The 14,020-nt window shown below is 36.3% G+C and overlaps 1 protein-coding gene across 1 annotated transcript in view; it reads left to right on the top strand.

Annotated features, from left to right (window-relative positions):
• Positions 1 to 14,020, top strand: part of LOC107706218 (CUB and sushi domain-containing protein 3-like) — a 406,816-nt gene that overhangs the window by 175,516 nt on the left and 217,280 nt on the right. Inside the window, 1 exon segment of the mRNA XM_016509850.1 lies at positions 4,646 to 4,853. Coding sequence (XP_016365336.1) covers positions 4,646 to 4,853 — 208 coding nt within the window.

Raw genomic sequence — 14,020 nt, 5'->3', positions numbered from 1 at the left:
TAATTTTTGATTAGTAATATGCATCGCTAAGAAATTTATTTGGACAATTTTAAAGGCGATTTTCTCAGTATTTAGATTTTTTTGCACCCTCAGATTCCAGACTTTCAAATAGTTGTATCTCGGCCAAATATTGTCCTATCATAACAAACCATACATCAATGGAAATCTTATTTATTTGTTTATTTATTTATATATGTATAAATCTCAATTTCGAAAAAATTGACCCTTATGACTGGTTTAAAGGTCCAGGGTCACATATAGTATTTATTTTGTGAAGACATAAGTGCAACACTGTATTTTTTTTTTTACAAACTTTAATTTAATTTATTTATTTGATCGTTCGTTCGTTCCAAATACTTCCATTGTATTATTTAGTAGATCATTTGGGATATTATTATTTTAAAAATAAACAACAACAAAGTTACAAATATGTAATAATTAAAAAGGACTAGGTATGTTCAAACTTTCTTTACTTTTACTTTCTGCCTATTCCAGACTGGACTAGTGAATGTCAGTCGTAATCCTGTCCACTTAATATGTTGCATGTTATTCATTTGCCCTTTTTTGTGCAATAAAACCAGAATTAGCCTCATACAATATACCCATACCTATGAATACAGTACGTGTCCATTTGAATTTATTTGCATTTGACATTGAGCGTGCATGAATAATACACATACAAATGCACTCTTCAGCTGAGCGTTCTGCAGTCAGACCGTGTTCATTTCTTCTGCTCTTCGATGACTGGATTAGACCAAAGCCCCCCCCAGCGTAGCTCAGTGCAGTTCAATCACCATATTCCACACCTCTCAACTGTCACATCACATGGATTATACAGAGACGCCATCAAGCTCAGATTCCACCTCCAGTCGCTGACAGGTGCCTTCCCCCTGAAAACACAATATATGGGTAGATAGGCCATTGCATGGAAACAGAAAATGAAAGAAATAGGCTTTGTGACAGAATGTGATTTAATGGATCTGGCCAGGTGATGGACTCGGCACATATTGCAACAAAGAATAGCTTTTCTTTGAATTCAAAGAATGGGGAAGTCGTGGCCTAATGGTTAGAGAGTCGGTCTCGTAACCCAAAGGTTGCGGGTTCGAGTCTCGTACCGGCAGGGATTGTAGGTGGGGGGAGTGAATGTACAGCGCTCTCTCCCACCTTCAATACCACGACTGAGGTGCCCTTGAGCAAGGCACTGAACCCCCAACTGCTCCCCGGGTGCCGCAGCATAAAAATGGCTGCCCACTGCTCCGGGTGTGTGTTCACGGTGTGTGTGTGTGTTCACTGCTGTGTGTGTGCACTTTGGATGGGATAAATGCAGAGCACTAATTCCGAGTATGGGTCACCATACTTGGCCACATGTCACATGTCACGTCACTTTTTCAATCCAAAGTCGATGGCAAAAAAAATAAATAAATAAAAATAAAATCGTATTAACGCGTGTCATGCATTTTATTTATTTATTACATTTTATTTATACATTTGCTTATTTGATTAGTGACCTAGAAATAGTGGAAATTCAGAAATTGATATTCTTTATTTAAAAAGTCAAAAGTCAATATCCCAGATTTTCAGTGGTCTCAGACTTTTAGAACCCACTGTATATCTTAATGGCCCATTGCAGTATGTACATATATAGTCTAGTCAGGCTGGCTTTTAGCTGATGGACAGGAGAGTGTCAGGTTCCTGACACCACATCTCATCCCATGGGCCCCTGAACGATCATTTGCTAACATGTTTGTGTCTGTGTCTACCATCATAGCATCAGCCTTTATACCAGTCCTGCATTTCAATCTGTGGCTGGAGTCTAGCTGAAGGGCTGAGCAGAAATGATGTGCAGGGGAGTCAGCAACTGAATTTTTAGCATAGCTGGAAAAACAACAATCATTTCCCAGCTTATTCACACAGGAATTTTTATTTACTTAATTACTTACTTATCAATAAATTCAGGTATGCTGGGTTTTTCAGGAAATAAAAATATTTCATTACATAACTGTGTAATTTAGTCATTAAATAAATATAAAATAAATATTATTAAATCAATTTTAAAAATTTTTTTTAAATAAATATAAATAAATAGACACTCTTGGTACTTGAGCACTTATACACTTATGGACCATTATTGGCTAACAGAAGACAAATGAGAGAGTTATTTTTATTTATATTGGTGGTACAGAACCAGCTATACATAGATCACAACTGTACTGTTGACCCCATATTTTGACATGTTTATAACTATATTCAAGGTGCCTTTAACAGCACAATATGGATTGGAGGTCATGTTGGCTGTTTGCCCATGAACAACTATAGAATGAGAATTTTTTCTTCATCTTTTTGACCCTGTATGTTCTTGCGTTATTATTCCAGTTTGTATGAAATGCAGTGCTAGCTCGATGAGATGCATAAAAATGCAGAATTGATTTACAAATGACTGACACAAATATTTCCCTGAGGGAATCTATCATAGCCCACAGTCCGTCGCTCCACATTACAATGCAAATGTCAAGGCCGAGCTGCTTTAGTATTTATTGAAACGTACACCATCACTTTTCCCTTTTATCATTTAAGTCGATTTTTCTGAATTGTAGGTTTTTTGTGTGTGTGTGTGTGTGTGTGTGTGTGTATAAGTGTTTACATATTCTGCAACACACCAAAAGGCCACCTCAACATTGACTTTGGTGAGGATCATTTTAAACATGCCTACAGGCACTAAGTCACACTTCATTTGCATACATTTTTACAAAATGTCTATGAGCTGTGCAATAAAAAAAATAAAAAAAACTTATTTGTATTCTTGTTACATATCTAAGTGAGATGCAGCCACACTCAGTGTAAACAAAAGAGAGAAATAAATTTTCTCACACTTGCCCAAACGCACCTTTGTCCGTTTTGTCTCCTGAGTTCCTTTTATGTAATGGAATTTTTATGAGGCTGTCAATCACATGCTCAGTGACATTAATAGTTGTGCGTGTCTAAGTGTGTGTGCGTGCTTTTTACTGACATTAGCATTGATATTATTGTAGTTTGGGTTATTTTTCTTTTTCCCAGCCAACAGAGTGTGGAAATGTTTTAGGACAAGCTTGCATTTGCAACACAAAACATGTATTTCAGACTCCCTCTTATGTTTTTCTCACACCTTTCGAATCATATCATGCCTTTTTCTTTTGTTTTATAAGTTTATTCATTTAGTTTATTATGATATTAATGTTCAATGAGAGCTTATTTACCTCCCTTCTTTTACTGTTTACTCACTCTGTGTCATTCCAAACCTGTATGACTTACTTTCTTGCTTCAAACACAAGACACAAGACAAGACATAAATAGAAAAATGTCCAGACTGCTCTTTTGCATACAATGGAAGTGAATGACGGTCCTTAGTCCTCATCCACTTTTATTCTATAGACAAAAAGCAGCTTGAACATTCTCCTAAATACCTCCTTTACTGTTTCACGAAATAAAAAGTCACGTGGAAAATCATCTTACAGTAATTTTAAATCAGAAGTTTACCAAGATCGTTTTCACAACAAGTGATAGAGACGCAAAGCAATTGAATGAAATTCAATGAAATCCACAGATGACGGCGAATATTAAGAAAATATCTGACTGCTGAATTCCGTGATTATCCTATTAGAATAGAGTATTTCAGAGAGCCTTGTATCAAAGGTAGTTCATTGAGAAATATTAGCTTTACGAAGGATAACCGTTAGAAGTGTAAGAGGTATCAAGTTTTCCATTAGTCTTTCTGAGTGCATGTGCTCTTTCGTATTTCTGCCTGTGAATGCATGTCATGTATGTACATTCTCAACATTTAATGTATGCAAATGTATGCGTGTGCGCGCATCGACATGGCTTCCGTCCCGGACATGTCAATGTGTCTCTCGTAATTGTTTCGATGTACCTTCTCGTTGCCAAGAATTTTTGCACCTTTACTATGTGTCGATCCCAGGTAAAAGTGATTCTCCACATCGGAGCATCGCTTTCTACATATTTATGTACGCACTATATGTACGTTCACATGGCTCTGTGCCATGACTGTACGTACATATGAGTGGATGCTTGTTTGTATAAATTATTTCTATATAATTTATCATGTTTGCACAGACTAGTCCATGTGTCTTTATCTGTACATAGTTCTATTTGCAACTCGATTTCCAAATACAAAATTACAATTTGCAATTGGTAAATTCAAAAAGATCGCACTCAAATTTAATTGGACAACTAGCAGAAGGGACCAGAGATGAGCTCTGAGTCTATTTGGAAATGCAGCTGGGACCTTGTTTTTCTGAAAACCTTGTCGTGACGGAAACCATTCACAAAACTTAAACGAGAGAGGGCCAAAGCTATAAAAGGAGCCGGAAGAGCCACTGCTTCACTAAAACATAATCAATGAACGGCACCGCCAGATAGCCACGGTTTCTCTCTCATACGCCTAATATCGAGCAAAATCGCCATAAAGATATTTTTAGCGCCCAACAATGGGCTGTGAATTGGCGCAGAATCCATTCAACAATTGGTGTACAAATGGGAAAAGTGGCCTCGATTTAGTCCAAAAGGTTCAGCTGTCATTTTCTACTGTATAAGTATGTCTAGAAATTAAAGGCCGATTCCTAACACAAGTCTTTTCGTGTTTGGTTGACAGCTGAGGACACATGTGGTGATACTCTGAGGGGTTCAAGTGGCATCATTACGAGTCCCAATTTCCCGAGTGAATATTACAATAGTGCGGACTGTACGTGGACCATACTTGCTGATCCCGGAGACACCATCTCCATCATTTTTACAGACTTCCAGACGGAGGAAAAGTACGATTACTTGGAGGTGGAGGGGTCCGAGCCGCCAACAATATGGTGAGTCCAAATGCCTTGCCCTCCGGTGTTTATTGCCATGCTCATCCATCTTGTGGTGCAAACTGTAGCAGCTTCCTGTCAAATCTTTGCCTAATCCCATGGACATCTTAAATGAGCCATCGCCCCCATCCGTGATCTCACCTTTGTAACTGTGTGTATTCCAACGAGTCTGTGATTTAGATGTAATCTTGCATGTTTTAATAGCAAGCGTTTCCTCATTTGGTGTTGTTGCCGTGCCTGTGCATCGTGTGTCGTTTCCAGCTGTACCTTATGGATGAAATCGTTAGTCATAATGGAAGCGTCTAATGTTTATATCATTTCACCTCTGCTGCTTATTGATTGGGCTCAAATTGGGCTATTGATTCACTCCCTCCAGCCTTGTCTACCCTGGTGATGATGAGTAAAAGATGGGTAATTATTACCAAGTTTTTTTTGTTATCTTCTTCGTACGCTGTGCTACATTTGTTAAAAGGGAAAAATCCATTGCACGCTTGTGCTGCGTGCAGCTCTTAGAGGAAATGAACATGAGTATTGATCGCCTGAAATGACCTTCCTCTTTGCTTTAACATTATAAATTGAACTCAAGCCAAGTTTTTAATTACGTCTCATTTGGAAAGTATGGTTTTGATATCAGTCAGTGTCATATAGGGCTGCATGGAGTGCTCAAATTTTGCTGTGGGGTGCCTACTGCACCATACGATACTGAATCGTCACGTATTTAAGGGGACAGTATATTTAAATCCACATGAAGCACAGTTTGTCCCATATTTTAGCATCTTACATCCAAACAGCTACACAGCTTTTTTTACTTTTTTTTTTTTATTAGACAATCTGTAAACTCTCCATCAGTTTCTTGTGGAAGTCTCAAGAGTACAAAATACAAAAGGTAATCATGAGTTATAAATTTAAAATGATAAAATCTGTTTTATTTTCTTGTTATTTACGGTTTAGTGTAGTATTTATTTATTTATTTATTCATTCATTCATTTGAATTGTCTTTTATTTATAGCATGTGACACTTTATTATGAAACTAAAATTTATTTTTTTTCCAACAGATGTAATGAAGTCGTATATGTCAGTAAACCAAAATCAAGCATCTCAAATACATTTAGCACTTAACTCAGTCATGCAGTGACTATTTTTGCTGCAGGCCTTTCTATAATTTTTGTTTTAGTGTACTATGCTCATTTGTTATCTGCCATCAAGAGTTTATCTAAAACTCACGTGTCATAGGCTATAAAGAAATGCAGGGTGTCCCATATCGTCCTAAAAAAACACAAAAGCAAGAGTATCCCTCACTCTCCTCTGCAGAAGTTGGCAACCCTAGCAGCTCCGTTAAGTGCTCGTAAGATTTCCTATGATTCGAAGCAAGCAGTCGAGGGGATACGTAATGGCTTCAGGCACGCAGCGGCGACGTGTTAACACATTGTTTACAGTGATTTATTCAAGACAGTCTCTTAGCGGCAAGCGAGGGGACGTGAAAAAGAGGATTTTTAAAGCGAGCCAGAGAGCCTGATTTGAATATGCATGCTATGTAGATGAGCCGGTCCTTCTCCAATGCTGATTGCTGCATAAACAAAGCACAGCGGTCATCTGAGGGAGCTGCTGATACATGTAGATGTGAACGCAACAAGCTTCACTGCCCCGTGTTTGCACTGCTCATTCATCCGAGACTAGATCAACAGATAAACCTGCCTCATCACTTAATCATATCTGGCATTAGTTTTGCTGTGCATTAATCTGTCTTGTGTATAATTAATTTGTTTTGCAAACTTGTGCGTGCCTGACCTTTTTTTGTGAATTTGGATTAGGCGACGCCACTCCTCACCTCATCGCAGATCTAACCTGTCGAGTGTCCTGACATCTCTCTCGCGCGCTTCTGGGTCATCGCCTTTCAATGATTACCTCTTATTGGTTTGGTCAAAGCCAGGAGACGTTGGAAACTCCTGAAAAAAAAGCACCACAGGTAGTTTGGTGTGCTCCAGCGACGCGTAATTGATGTCTTTAATAAAGGATGAGCTTCATTCTCTCTGCTGCAGTCTTAGTGCTCTCTGATTGAGCAGCTTATTTACTGAAGTGTTTTCTGCTCAGAATATCTCTACATTTTGCAAAGCGCCCCTGATGTTACCCGGAGCGCAGAGTTCAAGCAGGTTAAGGGCAGCTGTGCTGGAAATTGAAATGTTAATGTAGATATATTAATATGATAATTTATTTGCTATTTTGCACCTGTTTTCTGTTGCAAAGGTGATTTAGAAAAACAAAGAGTGGTGGTTCAAAGCACATACTGTATCTTATATGAGGTTACATGTAAAATGCTTCATTTTTATTCTTGCTAGTGCAAACGTTTAATTAGGAAATTACACAGACAGTTACTGTCGCATTTCATCGAATTATTTGCTGCTAATTGTCAATTAATGATGTTTTAAATGGCCTGTGCTAACTAGAAAAGGAGGCATTTGCTATTTTTAGTATTAATATAAAGAGTTTTATTCTCCATTTTAATATTTACAAGTTTTTATTTTATTTTATTTTAGAAATTATTATTATTATTATTATCATTATTATTATTATTATTATTGTTGTTATTGTTGTTATTATTACAAGTAGGGCTGTCAAATCGATTAATTGCGATTAATCACATCCAAAATAAGTTTGTGTTTACATGATGTCATGATGTGTGTGTACTATGTATATTTATATATAAATACACACACACATATATATTTAAGAAATATTTACATGTATGTATATCTACATCTATCTATCTATCTATCTATCTGTCTGTCTGTCTATCTGTCTGTCTGTCTGTCTGTCTGTCTGGCCTGTCTGTCCGGCCTGCCTATCTATCTATCTATCTATCTATCTATCTATCTATATATATATATATATACACACACACACACACACACACACACACATATATATATATATATATATAATCTTAATATACAGAGAGAGAGAGAGAGATTTGGCAGCCCTAATAAAAATTTGAGTCACAAGTTGAATTGGAAAATGAACCAATTTTTTAGCATTCAGAATCTTACATAGTTTTCATTCATTTTGGGTCATTACATTTGTTTCTAATCTTCAAATGTTTTGTTTATTTTCTGGTTTAAATTAGATTTTGAATTCCACATTATTGTTGTGGAAATAATAAAATATAAATAAATAAATAATACATTTATTATAACATTTTATTATAACAATTTCAGTGAAAAGGTGAATTGGAAAATTAATACATTTCTTAGCATTCAGAATTGTGCATAGTTTTCATTTATTTTAGGTCATAACATTTATTTGTTTGATTTTTTACATTTTTTTATAATATGAAGTTTTGTTTATTTCCTTATTTAAATTAGATTTTAAATTCTAGATTTATACTCACAGACTTTTGGGCCCCACTGCTTTATATCTGACTTACAATTGCTCATCCCTTTGAAGTGTTGAACCATTACAGGCATTAAGGTGTGTGGGGCTTGCTTTACCAATCTACTTCTCCCCTCTCAATTCATTTCGCTCTGATTTAAGTTCCCCTGAGCTTCCACTGATAGCTGCATCATCATTCCTCCTCTGGGTCCGTCACTCGGCTCTTTAAGAGGGCCACAGTCTGCTGCGTGGCTTATGATGCTGCTCTGACAGCTTCAATGCGGCTGGAGTACAGTTATCTTCAGCAGCTCTTGGTCTGTGAGCTTGTCCGGCCTTTCAGCGTGTCAGAAAGTCGTCACTTCAGCCCGAACCCGCTGTGCGAGTCAGAATGCGACGAGAGTGATTAGATCCAGCGTTGTTGTGAGAGCTGACATGATTGAAGCCAGAATGCGACAGCTTGGTTGCCATAAACGTGTTGAAGCCTCGTATCCATTCTCTTAAGAGTTTTATCCACTGTATCTGCTAAAGTACAATTTTAAAAGTGTTACATCTCAGGGCTTAAAGTAAAAAAAAAAAGTTGTTGCCCAACAAATGACTCCTGTCCGGAAATAGATATCTCACACTGCCATTCAAATCAAGGCCTGAAAGGTCTCAGTTCTGCTCGGGACGGAAGAGGAATGAGCCATTTCTCACTGGGGAGACAGTGGGATTAACTCCAGACAACTGCTCATTACCTCCCATCACAATTTATCCTCTACTTTTATTGGAGATGATTGGATTAGATCACTTTTGTTCCTCTCCTTCACTCTCAGGAAGGCAGTGTATTGACCATGTTTCAAAGGGCAAGGCAACCTCACTTACTGTTTACTGCACTATGGGAGTCCAGTGCATTGTAGTCATAGATAATTCAATGCCGCAGACGCTTCCTTTTCATTCTCCGGGCCGTGTTGTAGAGCTTGTGCGATAACTCGCGGTTTATTTATCTGAAGCGCAGGTTATTTGAGCAATGGAAGATTGTGTTTGCGAGGTGAAGGCTAGTTTGCCTTAACGTGTTTGTACCAAGATGATGTTGTTTGTTGAATATCATACAGTAGCTTGACAGATGAGTGTGCTGAGAATATTACAAAAAAACAGACTTCAAGATGTGACCTGGTTGTTTAGCTTATAGCAAAGGACGCTATTGAGAAGTGAAAAGATGTAATGGAAAGCTAACTGTTAGCATTCTCGTACATCTCGCTGTATGTACTTTAGTGATTCATCGAAAAAATTATTAATAGAAGTCAAAAGTCTGGGTTAAAAAATTGCACTTTAGGAACAACTTTTGATGGGATTTATTTAGAAGTATTTTTCAAAGAAATCTCTTATCTCAAGGCTGTATTTATTGGATCAAAAATACAGGAAAAATAGTAATATTACAATAATATAAACTATTTTAATATACAGTGGCATGCGAAAGTTTGGGAACCCCTTGCAGAATCTGTGAAAATGTGAATAATTTTAACAAAGTAAGAGAGATCATACAAAATGCATGTTATTTTTTATTTAGTACTGTCCTGAGTAAGATATTTTACATTAAAGATTCAACAAAATAAGAAAAATTTGGACATCTTCATTCTGTTCAAAAGTTTTCTTAATGCATCGTGTTTCCTTCTGGAGCACAGTGAATGTTTGAACCTTTTTTTAATAGTTGTGTTTGAGTCCCTCAATTGTCCTCAGTGTGAAAAGATGGATCTCAAAATCATACAGTCACTGCTGGAAAGGGTTCAAATATGCAAAAGATGCTGGAAAACTGAAGATTCTGCAGGACCTGGAAGATTTTTCTGAAGAACAGTGCTCAGTTTAACTGTTAACAAACAAGGGACTCATGAACAATCATCACAAAACAAAAAAACAGTCGTGGCTCATCCAGGTAACCACACACAGTATTAAGAACCAAGGGTTCCCAAACTTTTGAATGGGGTTGTTTTAATAATTTCAGCTATTTTTTTTGTCTTGTGAACTATATGTAAACATCTTTAATGTAAAATATCTTACTCAGGACAGTACTAAATAAAAAATAACATGCATTTTTGTATGATCTCTCTTATTTTGTTAAAATTATTCACATTTTCACAGATTCTGCAAGGGGTTCCCAAACTTTCGCATGCCACTGTATATTCTATAATAATATGATATTAATAATATAATAATATAAACAGTGATATTTCTTATTATTGTCGATGTTGAAAACAGTTGTGCTGCTTAATATCCTGTGATACTTTTTTAAGGATTATTTGATGAATAGAAAATTCCAAAGAACAGCAGTTATTTGAAATAATAATCTTCGGTAATATTATACATTTCTTTACTGTCAGTTTTAATCCATTTAATGCATATTTGCTGAATAATTTTAAAAAAATACAAATCTTAACCCAAACTGTATTTTATTTTATTTTATTTTATTTTATTTTATTTTATTTTATTTTATTTTATTTTATTTTATTTTATTTTATTTTATTTTATTTTATTTTATTTTATTTTATTTTATTTTACTTTACTTTACTTTACTTTACTTTACTTTATAAATGTGGAATGCCTTAAAGCTCCACATCAAAATTTTGGCTTGTTTAGTAATGCTTGAATATCGCAGCACTCAGTTTAACTCATTTTATCACGTTGAAATCCATTACACAGATTTTCCCCCAAAATCAGAGCAGAAAATGTGAAAACGGCTGCAGATTCTGTCTAGCCGTTACACACACACACAGACTGTGTGCTTGAATGCCAGCAGAGGACCCCTCCAGCTCACTCTGTGTTTGGATGAGACGCAGGAGCGGGAGGATAATTAACAGTGCCCTTTTAATTCTGTGAACATGTAAAGCAACCTGGCATCTAAAGGCTACAAATACAAAGTTACCTAACCATAATGAAAAATTATACAGACTATCAACCCAGCGAAAAGGCAGAAAGTCTCTTCATGCTGTCAGGATGGAGTCTATTTAAAAAAAAGCTTTTAAGAAACACAATACAGTAGTCTTTTTGAAAATCTTCGCATAAAATCCTTGAGGCATGTTTTTAATAAATGTACATGATCACAAACAATATAGGTATTGTGTAGTTGCTTTATCTCAGGATATGAGCTTGAAATGAAGATTATTTTCATTTTAATCCATCATGCCTGTGTCATTGAGAAGCCCTTCCTTTTGTAATAGACTGGCACACAAAGGTGCTTTTCATATAGTTTGTGCTTTTCTTCATTTCTTTGCCAAAAGCTTAAATAACAACAGGGGGGGAGGGGAGACTAAAGTGAATTGAACATCAATTGAAAGTAATGTTATGCGTTCCACGTTCCAATCAATTTTGTTGGCACACTAACCGACGTTCACTTCTGGGAAATCTACAGCACCCGGACGGAAGCAGCATTCTGAGCAGGAAGTGCCTTCGGTGTGACCTTGAGATACATGGACTTTAGGTTCCCTCAGCGTGTACACACAGTTAGGCGGATTTAATTGAATGCATAACCACATGCATAACTTACACTCTCATGCCATCATTTACTTGATAAATGTAAAAGTGAAATTATATGCACATTTACATTACCATTCAAAAGTTTGGGGTCGGTAAGATCTTTAATGTAAAGAAGTCTTTATTGCTCACCAAGGCTCCATTTATTTGATCAAAAAAGTACATTAAAACTGTATTATTGTGAAATATTATTATAGTTTAAGATTACTGTTTTCAGTTTTATTTGATTTAAAAATGTCAATTATTATTGGGATGACAAGGCTGAATTTTCAGCAGCCATTATTCCGCTCTTCAGTGTCACGTGATCCTTCAGAGTTCATTCTAATTTGCTGATTTGGTGCTTAACATTTATTGTTATTATCAGTATTGAAAACATTTATGCTGCTTAATATTTTTGTAGAACCATTTTTTTCTCTTTAATAAATACAAAGTTCAAATCATTCTTTTGCAAAGAAAGTCTTTGCAACGGATTGTGTACTTGCTGAATAAAATTATTAAATATTAAAAGACGAAAACTATAATAACCCCAAACATTTGAACAGCAGTTTCTGCTATTATTATTATTATTATGAGATGCATATACTCTGAATTTCATTCCATTTTAATTCTTAAAATGTGTATTTTGATTTTAAATCTCGGCTGCCAATTAAATTCCATTCGAATTTAGGTAATCAATTGATTTCAAGAGTAAATGCATGTATATTATTATTATTATTATTATTATTATTATTATAGGCATTCTCAAGTCACTTCTGAACACTGCACATACTATTTTCTATCCTGTAATGTAATCAAATATTCCTATTAGTATTAGCTTAAAAAACACATTCTCTACATGCTTGCTGTCCTTCAAAAGCCTTTAGTAGCTTAAAACAAAACAAAACTCAGGGTCTCTTCAAAGAAAAAAAAAATGGGAAGGGCTACAGTATATAACCCATTAAAGTTGGCCTTCTCCTAAAGTGCTTTCAGAAAGTGAGGAGAGTTTGGAGCTCAGAGTTCAGTGACATTCAGTGGGTCGGGATGGGCAGCGTTAGGGCATTTATCAGCGGCTCCACAGACCTCAGGCAGCTCAGAGAGCAGCCGGCCTAAAGTGGAGGTGGCAGGCAACCAGAGGCTGTCAGCTTTGCCAAGTGAGAGATAAGAAGCTCGGACAGCAGTGCCTGGCAGGAGCTGCAGTGTTCTGGAGCGTCACAGTCCTTCAGAATGGGTCTTCCAGAGCAATTCCTGCCAAGTCCCCATCACGCTTAGTCACTGTAGTCAGGTGGGATCCTTGCTAATCCGGCTAGTGATCCCACTCGTTCTGTACCTCGGACCCCCCTTGAGGGCTTAGTGGTCCGAGGCCTGTTTGCAGGTGCATTTGTACAGGAGTGTACATTTGTACAATTAGTGTGAAGCTACACCTTCTCTGTGTGCTTTATTTTATCCCTCTTTCAAAAGAACCAGTACTTCTCTACCCAGATTTTACTTTGGACGCAACACTTTCAGAAAAAAAGGTACAAATATATACCATTTAGGTACAAATATGTACACTTTAGGTACTAATAGGTTCTAATGTGTATATGCTTTTGTGCCTTTTTTCTGAGAGTGCGCATAATAGAAACATTTGACCCTGGAGCACAAAACCAGTCATAAGCCGCACGGATATATTTGTTGCAATAGCCAACAATACATTGTTGAGTATACAATTTTGCAATTCTGTTACAGTTTTTCTGAATTGCTAAAACACATTTCTTGAAACCATCACTCATTTTCTCAAAACCTTAAACACAAATCCAAATACTCAAACTAAATTCAAGAAACCTCTGACTCTTCCATCAAAATCAAACAATCACTGCAAAACCATTTCACTTGCACTCAAAATCAAACGGTGCTCTCAGATCATACACACATGAGTCAATAAAATAAACACTTCAGAGCATTCATTAGACACTACAGAGAAAAATGGAGAACACAGCATCCAGAACATTACAGAAAAAAGTGTATTGTATTGAGTATACAATTTTGCAATTCTGTTACAGTTTTTCTGAATTGCTAAAACACTAAACCCCAATCTCTGAACCAAATTCTCACTAGCTTAAACCAATTTGTCGAATAAAGCACTCTTTCTGCTAAACCTTAAACACATTCAGGCAGTTAAGCTCTATTTGCAAATCTCATGCACTCTTTTTGCAAAACTCAAAACAAATTCTCATTCACTTAAACACTCATCACATTGTGATGCATTTGTGCTGCAAAATGCTAAACACAAGCGGCAAAAGTGAAACACAACTAAAGCACAGTTGTCATCGTTTACACA

Source organism: Sinocyclocheilus rhinocerous, unplaced genomic scaffold, assembly GCF_001515625.1.
Source record: "Sinocyclocheilus rhinocerous isolate Xijiao unplaced genomic scaffold, SAMN03320098_v1.1 scaffold53, whole genome shotgun sequence".
NCBI lineage: Eukaryota > Metazoa > Chordata > Actinopteri > Cypriniformes > Cyprinidae > Sinocyclocheilus > Sinocyclocheilus rhinocerous.
This window is presented reverse-complemented; position numbering and strand designations above follow the sequence as displayed.